The sequence below is a fragment of the Lactuca serriola genome, chromosome 3 (genome assembly GCF_051521515.1).
Source record: "Lactuca serriola cultivar US96UC23 chromosome 3, Lser_US96UC23_V15, whole genome shotgun sequence".
NCBI classification, from domain to species: Eukaryota; Viridiplantae; Streptophyta; class Magnoliopsida; order Asterales; family Asteraceae; genus Lactuca; species Lactuca serriola.
This window is the reverse complement of record NC_136410.1, coordinates 187199126-187218948: the sequence shown is the minus strand read 5'-3', so window position 1 is coordinate 187218948 and position 19823 is coordinate 187199126. Positions and strand designations below refer to the sequence as shown.

The following is a 19823-nucleotide window of genomic DNA, read 5'->3' as shown; positions in this document are numbered from 1 at the left end:
CACCTCCATTTCCATAAGGACTTGGGTTTCACAGTCATGAAGTCCTTGTAGGAACACTCTTTCTGGTGTCCCTGACTTCCATCTTGTCTCTGTGGGTCGGTTCCACCTCCAGCTCCTCCAGCGTTTACTTATGCCATTGCTGCAGTCACAGCGGCGGTAACTGATGCCTGGAACATGACAGGGTCGAACTAAGGAGGTGGTGGTGGTGGCGGAGCGTCGTTGTTCCTTCTGATGGGTCTTGGTCGGGGAGGCATCTTGTTCTAGAAACAATCAGGAAGAGGAGGATGGTAAGTCCTCGAGATATATATAAAAGAACAAAATATATCTCATCCTGATAATGAAAGTATTCTACCGAGCGATAATCATAGAAAGGTTACTAACACAAGTGAGTTATCGGTTAAGGAAGGAGAGGTAGCAATACTTAGAGTGAATTTGCATACTGAGTTTGGCTCTAGCGAAAATACTCCTATAGTATTTTATGTGAGATGATTTTGGTAAGTTTTAGGCCTGCTGTAGCACCACAGTCACTCCCAAACACATGTTGGTCATGTCTCGGCTGAATATAGTTGATCAGGCTATATTCACCCTAGACATGATTACATAACTGTCCAGGTTTAATCGTAGCGTTCTAGCATCCAAAATACTTTTGTTCAGTTCTACTAGTGACACGAATCCTGTTATGTATGCATGCTCGTATACTTCTTATAAAAATACTTATATTTTGAAAGTATACTTTTAGCGTAGAGCACTTAGGCCCCTTAGTGTTTATAGTTGTATACCACGTAAGGTTCGGTATACTAGTTCGCTATAAACATGGGCTCTGATACCAATCTGTCACACCCCGAAACCGATGGGGGAAACGTTCAGGGGCGGAGGACGTCATGTATAGCATCACAACCAATGAGTAACAACAATCATAGCAACACAACCATTACATTGAATACTTAGGTAAAAACGTTTACATCTGTTTTGAAACTTAGTTTGAATTACATCTAATAGTTTTGCATTGTAAAAACTTAGAAACTCTAAATGCTTTGGTTCCTCGAAAATCCAGCAAGTACCTGTCTACTGATTTCCTGAGAATACAAGCAGTTTGAAAAATATCAGCATAAAGCTGGTGAGTTCATAAGCAGTAATTTTGTAATGAAAACTTATTGATGAACGAGCCGAAATGATTATGTAGTTTCAAGAAAATCCGATATTTTCTTTAGTGAAAAACATAGTGAGATCGATTCCGTATACAACCATGAATGTTCGTTTCTAAAAATCGTAGAGATATGCAAAATACTACTTCATGTGGCTAGCTAAAGCTAATCATGAAGTATACGTATTTAAATGTAAAACCGTAGCATAAATGATTCGATTTTGAAAAAAAAAAACCTGGCTCGGTCAGTATGCATAGTGTGTTTAGTTCTATTTGGTATAAATAAAACTACTGAAGAAAACCAGGTTGGTAAACTATCGGTGATTTATACATAATGTGAGTCGTATAACCATGCTTGATATGACTAGTGACCTTTCCAACGTTCTTCAGGCGTTGATGTTAAATGACATTTGTACATCTCAGGCGTGCCCACCTAATTGTAGCTAGCAGTCCAGATGTGGGATTGTCAGTCCCGAATAGATCTATTCACAAATCTCACGCTCTCCCTCCAGGAGACTCTGGTTATACAGTGGTAGGATTTATCCCTGTACACCTAAGGGTACAGTAGTGAAGTAGCGCCTCACAGTATCGTACAATCTAGTTTACAAGTGATGCAGTAGCGTTCTACCGTAGTGAGAATCCGAATGTATACCGCGTATAGTGATAAGTTACGGTTATGAAAATCATGATAAAACAGTGATATAAACTGTAAACGGTTTCTGTTCCAATGCATATGTTTGGTAGAGAAGTTTCTATGCTTGATAAGTTTTTAGAGAAATCCGAAACTATACCGATTATAGTTTGCATGTATAATGTAGCGAATAGCGTGTCCGGCAAAAACTATGCAATTTTAGTGAAAACGTCCCTTACGCTCAACATAGTACAAAAGGGAAATAAAGTATGAAATTTGCATAAGTTTTATGTATATTCCTAAAAACATTTATGTTTAGCTTATAAGAAAAGTGGTGATATCCGGCAGTACACGATACTGTTTAGGTTGTTGTACCCTGGGAACAGACGACGAATCTATTTAAGGGAATCGAGTCCAACTCGAGCCTCAACCACATCGTTTGTATCTAATCTTTCTTTACAGGAACCTTTCAGGGACGAAAACGAAGACCTTATACTAACATTTTTTGCCTTTATCTATTTCTGATGATAGAAATTGTTCAACATTCCTTCTTTTAGGATCAAAAACTCCTTTTTCCCTTGATTTAGTAGTTTCTTCATTTCAACTGTATCAAAACATAAACCATACTTTTATTAAAACAATAAAACTAGGATATAAACAAACAAATCATTATACTAGAATATTCTAACATTCTGACAATAATTAACAACATAAAATTGTTTAATAAATAATTTACAATTAGAGAATTTTATTTTATTTTCACATTTTATTTTACACAAATCTAATATGATCAAGACATCATTAACAATACACAAAGTAGAATCTATGAGATAAAATAACAAAAAAACATAACTGTCCACATGGTACTGACTCCAAATAAAGTTTATATTCCTTTAATTTCGATTAGTAATATCTTGTATAATTCAAACAAGAGATTTAATATTATATAAAATATAAAAGATCAGATAACCTAATCACCTAACAGACCTTTATGTTAATATACACCACCAACCTAAACCAACAATTTCTTTAGCTTTCGATGTGTATTAAACACTAATCCTAGCTACAGTAAACAATTTCAAAAATATTTAACCAAAACTACATTAAAGAAGTTCGTTTCTAGCCCTAACTATAGTGAATCTAGATCAAACACTAATCATAACTACAATATAAATTTCAGAAAAATAATTCATAAATTTGAATAAATAGAATAATAACTTCTTGAAGTCTGTTACAAGAGATGATTTAGAATCTACATTATCTAGAATCCAAATCTGAATAAGATATTATTGAATTAAAACATAAAGAGATGAATTTGATTATTTCATGATAGAATAACAAATTTTCAAAACATATTATAGTTTTGACTTATCAAAGTAAGCAGTAACATTTGGTTAATCAATAAAATAACATCTGAAATCAAATTTATAAAGCAACACCTAACTTAACAAATCAAAGTACCTAGAATATTAAGTTATCAAATACTATTTTACTAATATTTTTACAAGATCGTCTAACTAATCAAACAAAGTAACATCTTAATCAGATTAAGAAGTAACATATGACTTATCAAACCAAAATACTCAGAATATCAAGTTATCAAACAATATTTCACTAATTTTTTACTAAATAATCCAATTACTCATACAAAATAACATCTAAAATCAAGTTAGGAAGTAAGCTATGACTTATCAAATTAGAATAAGTAGAATATCAAGTTATCAAACATTTATTTACTAGATTTTTAGTAGATAATAAGATAAATTAAACAAAATAAGATCTTGAATCAAATTATATTTCAAATGATAGGAATATCTCTACATATTTTGTGAATAACTTCATTTATGCATAATAAAATAGCAAGATTGTAGACTTATTAACATCGAAATTGTTAACAACCAAAGATGAGTCAGTAGAATCTTTTATTACCTGATGAGAAGAATCCTTCCTCGACTGAGAATCATGAGAAGAAGTACCAATTGAAGGATTGGCGGAAATTTGTATGTGCTAAGAAGTTTTTATTGTTTATTAAAACAAACTAACGAGCTAATGATATTGGAGATTCAAAATTGAAATTAGAAGTGCGAGATTCAAAATTACAGATTAAGGTTTTAGGGGGTTTTAATGTAGAATCAAAATCACATTGTATTGAAGGATCCATTCTTGATGATCAATTAGAATAAAAAGGGTAGAAAACGATGTAACTAAGCTTAATTCGAGGTAGATCCAATTGTAATTATTTTTCTAGGGTTTCGAATCCATAAATCTGGATCGCAATTGAATTTGAGATCGTATGTGAAGAGGTGATTTTGGATGAAGAAAGACTTGTAGAGATGTTGAATGACGTTAGAATACAAATAGAATGTAAATTGTCATAATTACCCCTATGTGTCCTTTTCTAAACATCAATGTTTAACAATTCATGATCATTTTCTCTATTACATACATTGATAAGGAATTTCTAGATTTCAACATTTATTTTTAGCAATTTATCATCAATTCTATATTATCAAAGGATTAATGTAAATGATCGATTTTCAACAATTATTCATTAATTTTGCTATTATAAAATAAGTATCAGTAAGAATCAATGAAAAACTCATCAACAATTTCGATTTTTAGCAATTCATGATCAAAATTAGAATGGATAGAATACTAACTCTAACATACAAAACTCAGAATTACTATAAAAGTATACTAGAAGCTCATATAAAAAACAAAAGAGAATGATTATATATTGTACTATACAAAATCATAACTAGTAGAATGTTGTTCCGAAAGCTAAAGATCGAGTTTTTCTTGGAAAATAGCTTTATGTCCTTTCTTTTTGAATTGGTTACTTCTCTTTGGCTCTTTAGGCTATACTTCAGTACATGCTATTTTAATCATTTTATCTATTGGTAACTCATCTTTTATACTGAGAAGGGGAACTGGAATCTGATTCTCTCGAACAAGACATTGTTGAAAGATAAAATCAAATCCTTTAATGGGTATGAGTTCTAAATTCGATTCTTAAAACTAGAATGAAACAATCTGAATAATATAATTAAGGTTTATGATTTTAAATGGTCGTTGATTCCTTCTATTTAGAAGGATAGGGTTTATGTGCATTTAAGGGATGATAGATTAAGGAAAGAAAGAACATGGATATATGATTTTGACTCCTTAGCGATCTTCTAGATTTGATCTTTGGTTTTTTTAAACAAGAAACAAAAATTAACTCTCTGAGAAACTTTGCTTCAATTAGAAGAATGGTTAACAACGAGGATATGATTTGTGGTTTTGATTTGATATGGTAGGGTTATTCGACTCATAATATGTATAACCCGAATTATTCAGTGGTTCAATTACACAATCCAAGATTTGAATAGCTTGAATTAATATCTGTTTTGTGAAGGAATGGCTGATAGTCGATATTAAATAAGAAGGTTGAAATTACGAATTAGAAGGAATAAGAATTTGTTGATAATCGAGATTGATCGAGGGTTTTCTGTTTGTTTTTTGCTACGTGAATCAATTAGGATTTGTTTTCGAGTATGAATCAGAGGATGAACTCGAGCTAGAATCAGAATAAAGAACTCGACTTTTAAATTTCGATTTAGGGTTAATCTGAAACAAATTTGTGATGGAAGAGTTTTTGATCGTTGAAATGGTTTTGAAAAATGAAAAGCATATGAATGCGTTTGTGAATGTGCTGAGTTACGTTTCTACCCCTCCATGTATTCTAGTTAATTACAAAGTTCGTGTTATTTATACAAACCGCCACCGCCAATTTTTTTTTTAATTAAATCTGAACCACATGTCAATTTTGATCAAGGGCTAAGATTTGGTCCTCATATCTCACAAAATATAGGTGGTCTCAAATAAACCCAACCCTATATATATATATATATATATATATATATATATATATATATATATATATATATATATATATATATATATAATTCATGTTGTATGAAGAAATGCATGGTCTTAGATCACGTATTAGTGATTTAATTTGAGTGAATTTTTCAAGAACCACTGACTTTATATTATCAAATTAACAACATATGTATGTGTGTATGTTATTCATACATGATAATATATTTTGATAAGTATATATGTTTAATAATACTTATAAATTTGTATTTATACATGACATTATATATATATATATATATATATATATATATATATATATATATATGTGTGTGTGTGTGTGTGTGTGTGTTTTTAATAAAAAATGAGACTATTATAGCAAAAGATTCGTATTTAGTTTAGTTATAAATTTATACTTTGATTGTGGGTTAAAGTCTGTAATTTTTTGATATTTTAACCTTTTATTTTAAATTAAAAATCGCCATCATATACAACTAATAATGAATTCATTACAAAGGTAGCATTTGGCTTAATAGTAAACATGTCTTTCGTAATCGAGGGATCTTGTGTCTTATTACCTTCGAAACCCTCCTTTACCTCTCTTTTTAAGTCGCTAACATGGTCAACGATATAATCAAAACTTGCACATTAGGAGAAGATGGCTGCTGAATAAGACAATGCAACTAGCTCGAACTAGAAAGTTGAAAAACTTTTGACACACATTTTGTAAAATTGTTATAAACAAATTAAGTTTAAAGCAAAAGTTAATGTGAAACTTAGTAATTTTTATGCAATTAACCTTTTATATATCGTATTGCATAATGGAAGAATTGTGCCCATGAATTCGGGATATATAATATTATTGACAATGTTTGTTTTATCTGAAGTATAAGTTATACGTTTCAAAGAAACACGTTTTGATATTCCTTTTGATAGTTTATCTTTCAAAATAACAAATTAACCAAGTCCTAGCACTATCAAATGTATTGAACATGTTCAAAAAATCTTGGTAAACAAATATGTATATTTATAAATACGATTAGAGCGCACATCTGGTGTAACGGTTATTATGACCATGATAAACATTGGATAGCCAAGTGCACTCTTGAAAGCATTTAAGTAGTAAGCCCACCCAAGATGAGTGCTCTCTAGTATGTTATTAAAAGTTTAAAAAACCAATTTTCTAACAATATATTTAAATAATAATTACCCTAAATATATACTAGTAAGTAGTAACCGTATAGTTAAAACTAAAAGAGTGTTAGGTTTACCTAATCCATAAATATCACAAAAGCTTCAACCTTTTGGAATATTAGCATTGATCCCTATAAAATTTTAATTTGCTTAAAACCCCTTTGATTATAAACACACGTAAGAGAGTAAGAAAATACAAAAGGTGAGCATGGTAATGATTGAATGGATAGAGGAAAGGCTGCCATAACACAAAACACAAGCCCACATTGGATTCTCTTAATCTTTGATACTGTCTTCCTACTTTTACTGCAAAATTTATTTTTTTTCTGACAACCTTCCTACTCACTATTTCCATTTTATGTAGATAATTATTCTCTGTGATAAAACTAATCATATTTGTACACATTGAAAAAGCCATAGAACTTAAATATTTATAAAAGTTATATTTATGTTCGGTTTGAATATAATTTTAACTACTTATAATTATGATGATGCAAGAGTTTATTTTCTTTGAATGATAGCCGATTTTGACCATTTTCGTTTGTGTATTTGGTGTTGACTCCTATGCCACAAAACACGTGTGTTGACTGACTTTCTCTTTATTTTCATAAACCCCATTTTCACCAAATTGGAGTGGCATCATGTCACACACACCCTATGTAAACCCTTGATGCAAATCATGAATACCTACTCAATAAACCTTTTAATTTCCACTCGTATTCTTTTTAACCAATAACATTCAAGATTCAATCTAATACGTACGAATATGCAATACCAATGTTGTAAAAGTTGATCAAACAAGCGAAATAACACAATCTTTATATATTAAATAACAAACTTTTTAGTTTCAAGATTAACAAAGACCAATATCATTGGGTGAGAAACCCTATTGCAAATTGCCACACATACAAGCATAAAGCACCAAACATGGCCACAAAAGGCTCTTTGTACCCTTATGGCTATAACCCATTTGCCGTTTTGGGTTTAGAAGTAACTACTATGGTTCGAAAAACCAAGAAAAAAGAAAGACACATCAAACTTGAAACAACCCATAAAAAACAAGACTATCTCATTTAACTCAAAAGCTAACCTAATCAAGAATCATATACTACTATATTTGTACATGCTTCTAAAACAAACTCTAATCTAAATCTAACCTACATAACTAGAAAACTAGTGAGAAAAAAAAGGGACATGTAAAAACCCTAAATTTTAGATAAATTCAACTGGCTTTCGAGAGGAGTTTGAACAAGGAATCCAACTCCGGTGAAGTAAAAAACTCCATGTTTCCATTGTTGTGACAAGTCGACACCGGCCGGCGTTTCCTCGGCGGCGGCGGGCAAGGTAATGCCTCCGGTATCCTCGAGTCCTTGGACGTCGGAGTTGTGTTGCCGGAGATTGTGTTATCATCATCATCATCTTCTTCTTTCGCCTTTTTTATAGATAAAGACTTCAATGGAGCTCTCATGGTGATTCCTGCAATCACCCATTTCTTCCCTTCCAAAGATTCCCCATCTACTTGATGCTTTTTCGAAAAACCCATATCAAAAACCCGAAAAAGATTGCTTTTCAACCAAACCAAGAACAAGAATCGACCTTTTGTGAAACCAAGATTGAAGAAGAAGCTAGGAATATAACAAGAATATATGCCCGGATTGAGTAGTAGAGAGGAAGGAGAGGTTTTTCGGAAGCTTTGAATGGAGGCGGTAAAAGATAAAGAGAGAAATAAAAAGAGAAAGAAAGTGAGTTTTTATATATTAATGAGACCCTAAAACGATTTGCATAGGATGCTTCCTGCCCGTAAAATGTCGGGCAGGGTAAGCAACAAAATGGTTTAATAACTTGGCGCCAAGATTTATCAACGGCTCTCTTTCCCGCGCAATCTGAGTGTTTTGGCTTTGGGGTTTCCTATGCACGGCTGCGATTGGTGTTTAAAGGACGGTGGTGACTGGTGAAGTCGCTCGCCGACGGAGGCTTTTATTGTTTGGTCAGCAATGTCGTCTAAGTGGGCCCGGTGGTCAGTGGGATTCAGATGAGATGATCGTCCTTCCGGAATAGATTTTTTGGGCTGGCCCAGTAAACAAAAAACGTGTAGAATTTGGCCCATAGATTTCGTTATACGTCTAAAGTCTAGAGACAAGAGGTACGATTCTTTAAAGAAGTGTTACGTTGGTGTTTTGTTTGTAGTGGAAATATATATATAAGGGATAATGATGTTGACGTTTTGTTATTTGTTTTATATTAACTTAAGATTATTTACCATCCAAATTTTGTTTTAAAAAAATAACATTAGTAACGGCTATTGTACACCATTTACCATTTAAATTGTTTTTTTAATGGCTCATTTAACTGTTTTCCACCGACTTTTTCGATGAGTCTCTAGCAAACATAAATTTTTCGGTGAGTACCAACCAAGCAAACACCTTTATATCATGTTCTTCGGTAAAAAAGACATTTGTATAGAAAATCAACATGTGTTTGTATTTTTTGCATTTGATTTTTTCGTATCAGAGGCGGTGGAGCTCCTCACTAGAGTCCAACGGATTATGCATTGTAATATTATATCTCCTAGATCTACAAATGTTGTTTTCAAAAGAATTAGTTTTGCCATTAACAAAAGGCTAGCGACGCAAATTGTTACCCGTTTGCCTTAATTCGATATGTATTGAACTATATTTTATCAAAAAATTTATGAATTTAGTATTAGAGTAACGAGAAAAAACCGAACTTCATGTTTTTGAAGACGAAGAAAAACTTTGTGTTCTTCAAAATGAAAACTCATACAAGAATCTAGCTTCCAGATATTATGATATTTTTCTAGGTTTTTTAGTTATTGGGGATGAAGAAAAGCTTTGAGTTTTTATGGGTTTCAGTAGAAGAATATTTGGTGGGTTTTTGCGGTTTTCTGGTGTGTGTGTGTGTTCATAATATGCTAATAATTTGGCAAAAAACTCATTTTGCTAAAGAGTCATAGGAGATGTTAAAGTCGGAAACCGACTAAACCTATTATAGACGGTTAGAATTTTATTTTTTGTCCACCAAAACAAATTCAATAGCAAATAGTTAAAACAATTAAGTAATGTTCTCTTTCAAAAACAATTAAGTAATGTTTCTTTACTAATAAAAGTAGGGCGATGATATTGGCACGGTACTTTTTGATGCCTCCACTGAAAATTTATTAAGATTGACAATTATGCCCCTGTTAACTTAAGAGAGAAATATTAATCTTTTTTTCAAAAAACACAAACACCTGAAAACTCCAAACCACACTCAACAAACATACAATTCTTTTTCATTTGGTGTTGCCTCAGCCGATTCTCCTCCGCCACCACCATCGGTACAAATAGTAGCCAGAAATTGATGGTGAACACGGTGGGTGATGGTGGTGGAGCTTCTTATTTTGAGTTGTGAGTGCAACTTGAAGCAGTGAACAACATCAAAAAACCGATGGGTATTAATATTATATAAAATTGCCTAAAAAAACTAATTTTCTTCTCTTATTTTCGTGTGATACAAACCCAACAGCTTGATCTGTTTTTTTTTATTCCATTCATGTACAGAAACATAGCAGAGAGTGAGAGAGTTACATAAATCGACGTGCTATGTAAAATAGACGCAGCCACCGGAAACACAACTAGCATCAACAAGATTCGATTTACATCAAATATAGTCCGGAAACACATGAGAAGGACATGACGAAGTAACCTGATCTGAAACAAGACGTTTTAATCTAACATCTCTCAAATTCAGCAAAAATCTAGCCACGCCCACTTCATAGATGAAAAAATAGCTTCAAATTCAGGAAAAAAAAAGTTAAAACTAGAAGTCGCAATTACCAGAATAGACGAGAAAATTGGTAAGAGATACTTACAGAATATCGGCATGTTAAATATCAACTTCAAGAGCTTTAAGCGAATCCTTGAAAACTTTCCCCATTACCATGATCCTTTTCAAAAACAGAAATTAAACTCTCGTGAAACACCCGGAAAGTTTCTTTAGTAAAAATCGATTAAATGAAAAAGAAAAAACACTATTAGCAATTTGCAAACGCTGTTCCAATGAACCAAAAATTCCCAACACTGGTTTTGACGGAGCAGATATTTCTGTGTGTTTCTTAAAAAAAATCAATTTAGAGAACAATGCCGATTACTTATACACGGAAGAACAGTGTCGTCCCTTTTTTCTTTAAAAAATCAATTTAGAGATGTTAGATCAAATTCTTATTCACCGGTGTATTCTGCTTTTGGGGTTCGTTTGCCTTTTTTAAACAAAAATAAAATCGCTCTCTTTTAATTGAATAGGGGCATAATTGTGAATCTCTATTTATTTCGTGGAAATATAAAAAAAATACAGTGGCAATATCAGCTCCCATAAAATATCGTCAATTTATATTTTAAATTTATTAAAACATAAATTAGTTTGTAAAATAACTAAATGGTTAGTTATAATTATTAATAATCTATTCATTATAAATAATAAGTTATAGCAAACTATCATAGTGAATAAGTAAATGTGACTTTATTATTATATAATATTAAGATATATTCTATCATGAGTTTTTAATATGTAGTAGATAAAATATATTTAGTATAAGATTTTTGCAAAAATATTTAAATTTTATAGTTAGGGTCGAAGTTGATCTTATAGCTCCCGAAATCAGAGTTTACTAGGCACGAGCTTATGCACAGTCCGCACCAGAGCACGACACATTTTAGTGAAGTTCGCGTGCAATCTAGTCATGCCCCATTGCTAATTTTTTAAACCCACGAGTCTTATAGTTTGATATCATTGTTTCATTCTATTATTGTCTATTTATCCTTATTGTGTGATCTATTAGGTTTATATCACGTCAATGTCAACCGATTATGCCCAACACACACCCAAACAGAAATGTCCAACGCAATGAGCAATGAGCTTATGAGCATACATCCCAAGTTGATGAGCATACATCCCAAGTTGATCATCGAACCTAACATCAATTGTCTTGTTTGATATATTATTACTTTAATACATCTACATCGATTTGTTAGGGTACAAGTAAGCTATGGTTTTCCACTTTGGAGGTTAAATACAAACATGGAGCAAATGCCATAAACATAATGAACATTAAGCATGACAACTATAAAGTACAAATAAAAAAAATATTCTTCGACTTTTTCTTACTGTAAGATTATGACATGTGGATATCATAATTACCTTTATTAATTTTTTTTGTGACACTTGTATTGATCTAATGAGTAGAAAGATAAATATAAATAAAAAGGTAAAAAGATATTTGATTTCCCAAAAAGTAAAGGGGTGTTTGGGATTGCTTAAAAAATGATTTTTTGACTTTTGACTTTTCCAAAAAGTCAAAAATTCTAAAAGAAGTTTTGTATTTGCAAAATAACTTTTTGGCATGAAGGAATTAAGGGTTTTTCGAAAGTCAAGAAATCATGATTTTTTGTGATTTTTGCTTATTACAAGGTAAATTACCTTTAAAAGTCAAAAAATATTTGAAAAACACTTTTTAAAACTAACTTTTGACTTTAACTCCCTTAAAAGTTAAAAACAAAAAAGTTCTTTTGAAAAAGAACTTTTCACCTTGAAAAACAATCTCAAACACCCCCTAAATACGGTCAACATATGGTAAATGAAATCATGAACAAAAAGGATTACCAAAATTTTTGTGATCAAGAAGGTAAGAGAATGAGGCGGATATTACAAATAACACAAGGTTTTGAAATGGTTGACGACTAATAATTTATTTTTATAGCATTAATGTTGATGGCTACATTGGTAAATTTGAAAGTATTAAGAAAATAAATGAATATCTTGAAATGCATATGGTCAAGCGGACTATCAATATACATTTCCAGATACTCATCTGTTTTCTTAATATTTTCAAATTTACCAATTTACCCTCCAACGTTAATGATATAAAACCAAAAAATCCCTAGAGGTCAACCATTTCACATTTTACGACCTCTGTTCTTGTAGTATCCGCCGCACTTTCTTGCCTTTTCGAACCTGATAGCGACAGGTATGGTATCCGTTTTTGTTCATGATTTCATATACCAAAAGAGAAGTTGATTGTCGATATGTGTTTGATCTACATTTATTAATGTTTGCGATTCGTATAAACCATGAGCTTTATTGTCCCTTGCTTATTCAAAATGTATGGTTGTATAGATTCTCAATCTTGGTCCTTTTATGAGCACTAATGGACGATCGATTATTGTTTTTAAACAAATAGACATAAATTTATATAGTTCCTTATAAGTCGTAGTGATTTTATTGTCCATTGTGTATATCCTTTTGTTTACTTGATTTTTTTTTCTTGAAACATATTTTGCTTGATTTTAGACACTAAAAAATTCAGATTGAACACAGGATCCATAGATACACACACATCACTAAAAAAACACATTTATATATGCTTTGAACCGTTGACAAAATATGTAAGTTTTACTTTTGATAATTTATCCACATCCACTTAAAAATGCAACTTTACTCGTGATCTATAACACACGATTGCAGTGTTTTTTGTTTGTAAAAATATATGTAAAATCATAATTACCAATTTTCTATGATGCAAAACGGTCATATATTATCAAATGTTTTATTTATAACATATTTTATGTAATTTAATTATTAAATGATGATTTTTACAAGTTAATGTCAATTTAAACTTTTTTATAAATTTTTTAAATGAGTTAGAAACTTGGAATATATTTTAAAATTCAACAATTTGCACCTTTTTATTTTATTTTTATTCACATAAAATTGTTAAAGAAAAAATAGGAGTATATCGTTATGTAATTATGTAATCAATATTCTTACACTATTATTTGGTTTAAAAAAACATTAATATTCTTTATGTTTTAATTAAATTAAAACATGGATAAATGACTAAATAAATACTTATGTAAAATAAGTTCAATCTTTTGTTGTACACCTATTCCATGGTGCAGTGGAATGTGACACCTTTTGCCAAAGAAATAAAACAAAAACAAGAACTTTTGTAGAACTCCGCCTTCACCATTGATTGGGGCTAATCTCTTGTCCGATGACTTTTGTTAGAAGCATGATTAATTGTTTTATGAGAGGTGTGTGCATGACTATGGTATGAATCTTTTGTTGTTTGTTGAATCCAAAATTTATTTTCATACGATTATGATGATGAAATTGGATCAACTAGTGTTATTTCTCATATAGTGATTTATTTTATAATGTAAAATATCAAAGCACAATAAGCTAGTGGAGACAACAGTTTAAGGGGATTTAAGGCTATTATTTCATAGTTATTACAATTAGAGTTCATGGAAGCATATGAATGACTTTACATAATAGCATCATTAGCGTGCGAAACAACAAACATTGTGAAATCATATACGTTGTAGTTAGGGGTGACAATTGTTGACACGACACGACAAAAATACACGAAACGAAACGAAATTGGGACGAAACTGAAATTCGAATTCGTGTTCGTGTTAAGTGTAAAAAACACGATGTCGTGTCGTTTCGTGTTTAAAATTTGACACGAAATTGACACAATTAGCATTTATTTGTCGTGTTATTTATGATTAAATATTAATTAAATAAACTAATTTTTTATTATGTTATCTTTGTCGTGTCGTGTCGTGTTTGTCGTTTTTTAATCGGTTTGTTTTTGTGTTAGTTAAAAAAACACGACATTGTGTCATGTCGTATTCGTGTTACATAAAATTTTGTCGTGTCATATCGTGTCAGACAAAAACACGACACAATGGTCCGATTTGCCACCCCTAGTTGTAGTATGGATCATGGTGATTATGAAAAAATTAAATGTACAACATGGAGGTGGGTATACGTATATGTATATGGTAGGGGTATGTTATGCCCTATTGCTTCAATATTTATATAAATAAAAAAAATTAAAAAAATATGTAGAATATTTAAAAAGTTAGAGATAAAAACCAACAATCTAGAAACCAAAGGGACTGTTTATGTAATTTTGTCGATCTTATTCTATTTTGAAAATGAAAAAAATACCGCCAGGCTCAACGCCGGGAACCCAAAAGAATTTCAAAACTTTTCCCGCTGTCGGACTTCCTCATCCCACCACCCGCGAAAACCTAAAATTTCAACTAAATACTTCTAAATCTCTCAATTCTTCATTTCATTTTCTAACAAAAATACAGGCGTTTGCAAATGGAGAGCTCTACATATCGACCGATCTTCAAAGACATCAGCTCCAGAGAGCTCAATGGCTTCAGAGGTAGCTAATCTGGTTTCAACTTTTTTCATTCCTACTGCATTCTTCTCAAAATTCGTCTAACATTTTTCAACCGAGTTATTCGTTTACAGATCTAGACTTATTGTAACTATTACGAAGTAATTAATTATATCGATTGTGTTGTCTACAGTACGAAAACGACCGCGTTTTGTTGACGATTCCTCCCAATTTAGTGAAATCGGAGCTTTTGAGTTTGTACATGACGACAGTGCTACTCCTCCAATGGCTTTATCATTTTGCAAGGTTTAATTTCACTCACAGTATGATATGATTTTGATTTGCCTAGCTGTATATTAGATTTTCTATAGAATCGATCTTGCAACCCTAGTTTTCCGAAATAAATTTCTCATTGCTAGCGACGAATCTAATTAACCAAAATTTATGGAAACAAAATTCACAGACAAGCAGAAACGCTCATATTGTTGCTGTTACCGGTGAAGATGGATACGTTAGCTTATACAACACTCGCTTGAAACTCCCTTCTTCAGCAACACACGAAGCAAACGCAGGTGAATATCCATTTACCAAATATATTACATAATTTTCACCTCTTCTGCTACAATTTAGTTTAAAAACGTTGAATTTTTGGCAGATAAAGCTAGGGTATCTGAGTGGCTTGCTCACGATAATGCTATCTTTGATGTATGTTGGATAAAGGTACAAAAAACTATAATCATTCACGTAGTCACTCCTTTCAGATCATTTTAATTTAGTAACACAGTAGCAAAATTGTAAATTTGTGTCTCTGGATTAAATCTTTGCAGGAGGACACCAATTTATTAACAGCTTGTGGTGATCATAGCGTAAGCAACTATTACCAAATGTTCTACATTATAATTTACATCACATTATACCAAACTTGATGATTTTGTTGTGGCATTTACACAGATAAAGCTATGGGATACTCAAGAACAAAAATGCATTGGAGGACTTATTGGACACACTGGAAGTGTAAAATCAATCAGTGCTCACCCTGTTAATGAAGGTATGCTTATAAGATATGAGATATGAGTTATGATCATCTTCTCACTTGTGTTTCCTCCAAAAAATATACCAAATTTTCTAACCTAAATGATTAAATTGTGTCCAGATATCATTGTATCTGGTTCAAGAGATGGATCCTTTGCTTTATGGGACTTAAGAAACTCTAAACGTAGGCGGTCCCACTTCTCCACTTCGTAAGTTTTCCATTAGCCTTGTACTGGCTGACTGTTTTGTACTGTGTTTGACATGCATTAGACTGTTGACATAATGATTTGACTATTTAACAATACTGAATACTCTATCATATCTTTTTAGGCCAATAGACATTGTTAAAGGGGCACATAGTCCAAATCTTAAAACCAGGGGTAGACATGGAAAGGTTAGTTTCAACTTTCAAGACATTTTTAAATTTTAAATTTTAATCCCATTGACATTCACATATACTCTCAAATTCAAATTCTCAAATAAGTTTTTGTTTACTATAGGCTGCTGCTATAAGCATAACTTCAGTTTTATATCTGAAAGATGAGGTCACTATTGCTACTGCTGGAGCTGCAGATAGGTATGCAAGATTCTACTGTAATTTATTTAGAATTTTAGTTGCATATTGGTGAATGATTATTTAAATTTTGGTTATTTTTCAATCAATGAAATGTTACTTTTTTGTAGTGCTATAAAGTTTTGGGATACAAGGAATCTTACAACTCCATTTACTCAGACCAGTGTTCATGATAGAACAAAACAGAAATGGGTATGTCTTCATGTTGAAAACTTCGTTAATTTATTATAAAAATGAATAGATTTTTCATTGTTTTTTATAAAAAAAAGTTTTGGGTTACAAGAATAGCAATGTATTTTTGTTTATTTGTATCTGGATAATAACAATAAATGTTAGATTTTTCATTTCCTTATAGAAAAAAACTAAAAATAGGATGCTATAAAAGTTAATTAATTGAAGTACATTATTCAATTGTTACAACAAATAAAAAAGTGATTAATTAAATAATTACAATTACATGATATATATTTAATTTTCTTTCAGGTAAGATCATATGGCATATCTAGCCTCTCCCAAGATTTAAATGGAGTGTATATTTCAGCTTCATGCATGGACAGCAGGTACACTTTGACCATTTTACCCTTTACCCTTTCCAATAATTTCATTCCTTTTTTTTAGTTTTAGCATAAATATTTGGGTTAAGGTTAATCTTTTGTGTTTTTTTCCGGATTAAACCTCATCTTTATTATATTCTTGAAAAAGATCTTGCATTTTTTTCATTTTTTCCAATCTTACCCTTCTAGTCATTTTTCCGAAAATTGTGAGGCTTCTTTCTGTAAAAACTAAAAAAATCAAGGATTTATTTATAAACAGTTAGAAGTTTGAGGGTTTTTTTTTTCAGAAAAAAACAAAGTTGAGGGTTTTTTTTAGAAAAAACACAAAATATAAGGTTTTTTTTATGAAATTAACCATAAATATTTTTGCTTTTCAACAGGATATATCTCTTGAATGTACTTAGACTAGAGAAGGGGCCTATTAAAAGCTTCAAAGGGTGTGACATCAGTACATTTTTTGTTAAGGTAAAATTCTATTTCCAATATTATTAGTTTTCTTTTTATTTAAATAATGGAATAATTAATGGTTTTTAAATGTGAAAATATGCAGTCAAAATTGAGTCCAGATGCAGGGCATATCCTGAGTGGATCTAGTGATGGAAATGCATATGTATGGCAGGTCAATAATCATACAGCTGATCCTGTTATGCTTAAAGGCCATAATGGAGAAGTTACTGCAGTAGATTGGTATGTAGTAAATATTTAAATTATAAATTTATAATTACCAAAAAAAAAATTAACAATTTTTTATTCATTTGTAGGTGCTCATCTGAGATAGGTAAAATAGCAACATCTGCTGATGATTCCGTGGTAAGTTTTACTACTTACTGATCAATGAAATAAATTAAATATTTTTTTTCTCATAAATGTAAAAATAATATCTTTTCAGGTCCGACTATGGAACATCAACAACAGCTGCTATTCAAATACCCGATCTCCATCAATCCGAAAACGAGAATTCACAATTCCGAAGATGAAATGCCGAAAACTTTTCGAAGAAGAAACAAAAGGATCTGTAAACGCACCTCAACCTTTACTCGATCCACCACTAGAAACATCAATGGCGGAAATTAGAACTCCCGAATCCATCAAAAAACAGTCGTCGAATCTGAATTTGAATTCGAATTCGAATTCGAATTTGAATTTGAATTTGAATTTGTATATCGATGAAACATGCGAGAAATCACCGGATCCGAGTTTTGGAAGTCCGTCTTCTGTTTTGAATCCTCCGCCTTCTTTGAAACGAAAGACGATTTTGGATTATTTCATGGCGCATTCGTAGGGTACAGTTTCTTATCATCGATGGATATGGAGATTATTGTAAGAAATAAATAAGATTAGTTTCAGATTATTGACATAGAAATATATATATTTATTTGTTTTATTTTATTTCCCCTTATTAATGTTGTTTTGAGAAATTATCGAGTCAAAAAGGTGAAGATTTGGTGTTTTAGTTTGAAGGTTTCTGTTTTGAATGTAAAGATTTGGTGAATTGGGGGAAGGAAATCAGAAATACAACTTTGATTTTGATTTACGGTGTTATGAGTTTTGTAGAATAATGATTATTGGGAAATTAATACACAATGTTAAGGTTACATAAATTGTGATAAACGAATAACCTCTTTTAGTAATAGTGTTCATCAATGCATTAGTCAAATCACTAAAGGTCATTCACTCACATCTTGTTATGCCTTCAAGAACAAATACCCACAGGTGAACTTGCCATCACTAAAGGTCATTCTCTCCAATAAGTCCATTCCTTGGCACCATCGACTTGGACATCCACATCTTAGAGTCTTACAACATTTGGCATCTACTATTCATGCAATTACTTGACAAATAATTGTAATTCATGTTGCATTAATAAAAGTCATAAGCTTCCTTTTCATATTACATCTCTTACATCTACACATCCATTCGAATTAATTTTCTCAGATGTTTGGACCTCTCCAATTCAATTTATCGATGGATACAAATACTATATCATTTTTGTAGATCATTTTACCAAGTATACATGGGTGTACCCTTTGAAAAACAAATCTGATTCTCTCACAATCTTTACACGTTTTCAAAACCTTGTTGAAAACTTCTTTCAACTCAAAATTAAACAATTTTTCTCTGATAATGGAGGTGAGTACCTCAAACTAGCTTCTCATTTATCATCCTGTGGAATTTCTCATCTTACTTCTCTTCCTTACACTCCTGAACATAATGGATATGCTGAAAGAAGGCATCGCCATATTGTTGAAACTGCTTTGTCACTCTTATCTCATGCAAACATGCAATTAAAATTCTGGACCTTTGCTGTTACCACATGTACATACCTAATCAACCGGCTACCCACCAACACTCTTCATAATACTTCCCCATATTTCAAACTCTTTCAAAAATCGCCAAATTATGATAAACTCAGAAGTTTCGGCTGCCTTGCATATCCATGGTTACGTCCCTATACCAAACACAAATTGGAGTCTCGATCCAAACCTTGCATTTTTGTTAGCTACTCTTCATCACAAAGTGCATACCATCTTCTGGACCCAATAACCAACAAAATATATACCTCACGCCATGTTTACTTTGTCGAATAAGAATTTCCCTACTCTAAACTAACACTACTACACCACCAACACTTGAACCTG

The 19823-nt window shown here is 31.6% G+C and overlaps 1 protein-coding gene, 1 long non-coding RNA gene and 1 pseudogene across 2 annotated transcripts; 1 reads left to right on the top strand and 2 right to left on the bottom strand.

Annotated features, from left to right (window-relative positions):
- Positions 1–8052: 8052 nt before the first annotated feature.
- LOC145095929 (cyclin-dependent protein kinase inhibitor SMR6 pseudogene) lies at positions 8053–8373 on the bottom strand (annotated as a pseudogene).
- A 1893-nt stretch (positions 8374–10266) lies between these two features.
- Positions 10267–11077, bottom strand: LOC145093449 (uncharacterized). The gene is made up of 2 exons (XR_013702877.1): positions 10702–11077; positions 10267–10620 (listed from the first exon to the last, which is right to left on the bottom strand). It is a non-coding gene; the product is annotated as an uncharacterized LOC145093449 (long non-coding RNA).
- A 3800-nt stretch (positions 11078–14877) lies between these two features.
- On the top strand, positions 14878–18718 carry LOC145093448 (Transducin/WD40 repeat-like superfamily protein). Its single transcript, XM_079031578.1, has 15 exons — positions 14878–15069; positions 15218–15330; positions 15488–15596; positions 15680–15744; positions 15852–15890; positions 15976–16072; positions 16178–16265; positions 16387–16450; positions 16557–16633; positions 16741–16822; positions 17114–17190; positions 17565–17649; positions 17735–17871; positions 17946–17994; positions 18074–18718. Exons 1-15 carry the CDS (start codon positions 15003–15005, stop codon positions 18464–18466), a joined length of 1542 nt encoding a protein of 513 aa, XP_078887704.1. The 5' UTR covers positions 14878–15002; the 3' UTR covers positions 18467–18718.
- Positions 18719–19823: the final 1105 nt, after the last annotated feature.

Excerpts from the sequence above, each read along its gene's own strand:
- LOC145093448 (XM_079031578.1), top strand. The coding sequence starts at position 15,003 with ATGGAGAGCTCTACATATCGACCGATCTTCAAAGACATCAGCTCCAGA. Across the intron at positions 16,266-16,386 it reads CGGTCCCACTTCTCCACTTC|GCCAATAGACATTGTTAAAG; the intron begins GTAAGTTTTCCA and ends ATATCTTTTTAG. Across the intron at positions 17,995-18,073 it reads CATCTGCTGATGATTCCGTG|GTCCGACTATGGAACATCAA; the intron begins GTAAGTTTTACT and ends ATATCTTTTCAG.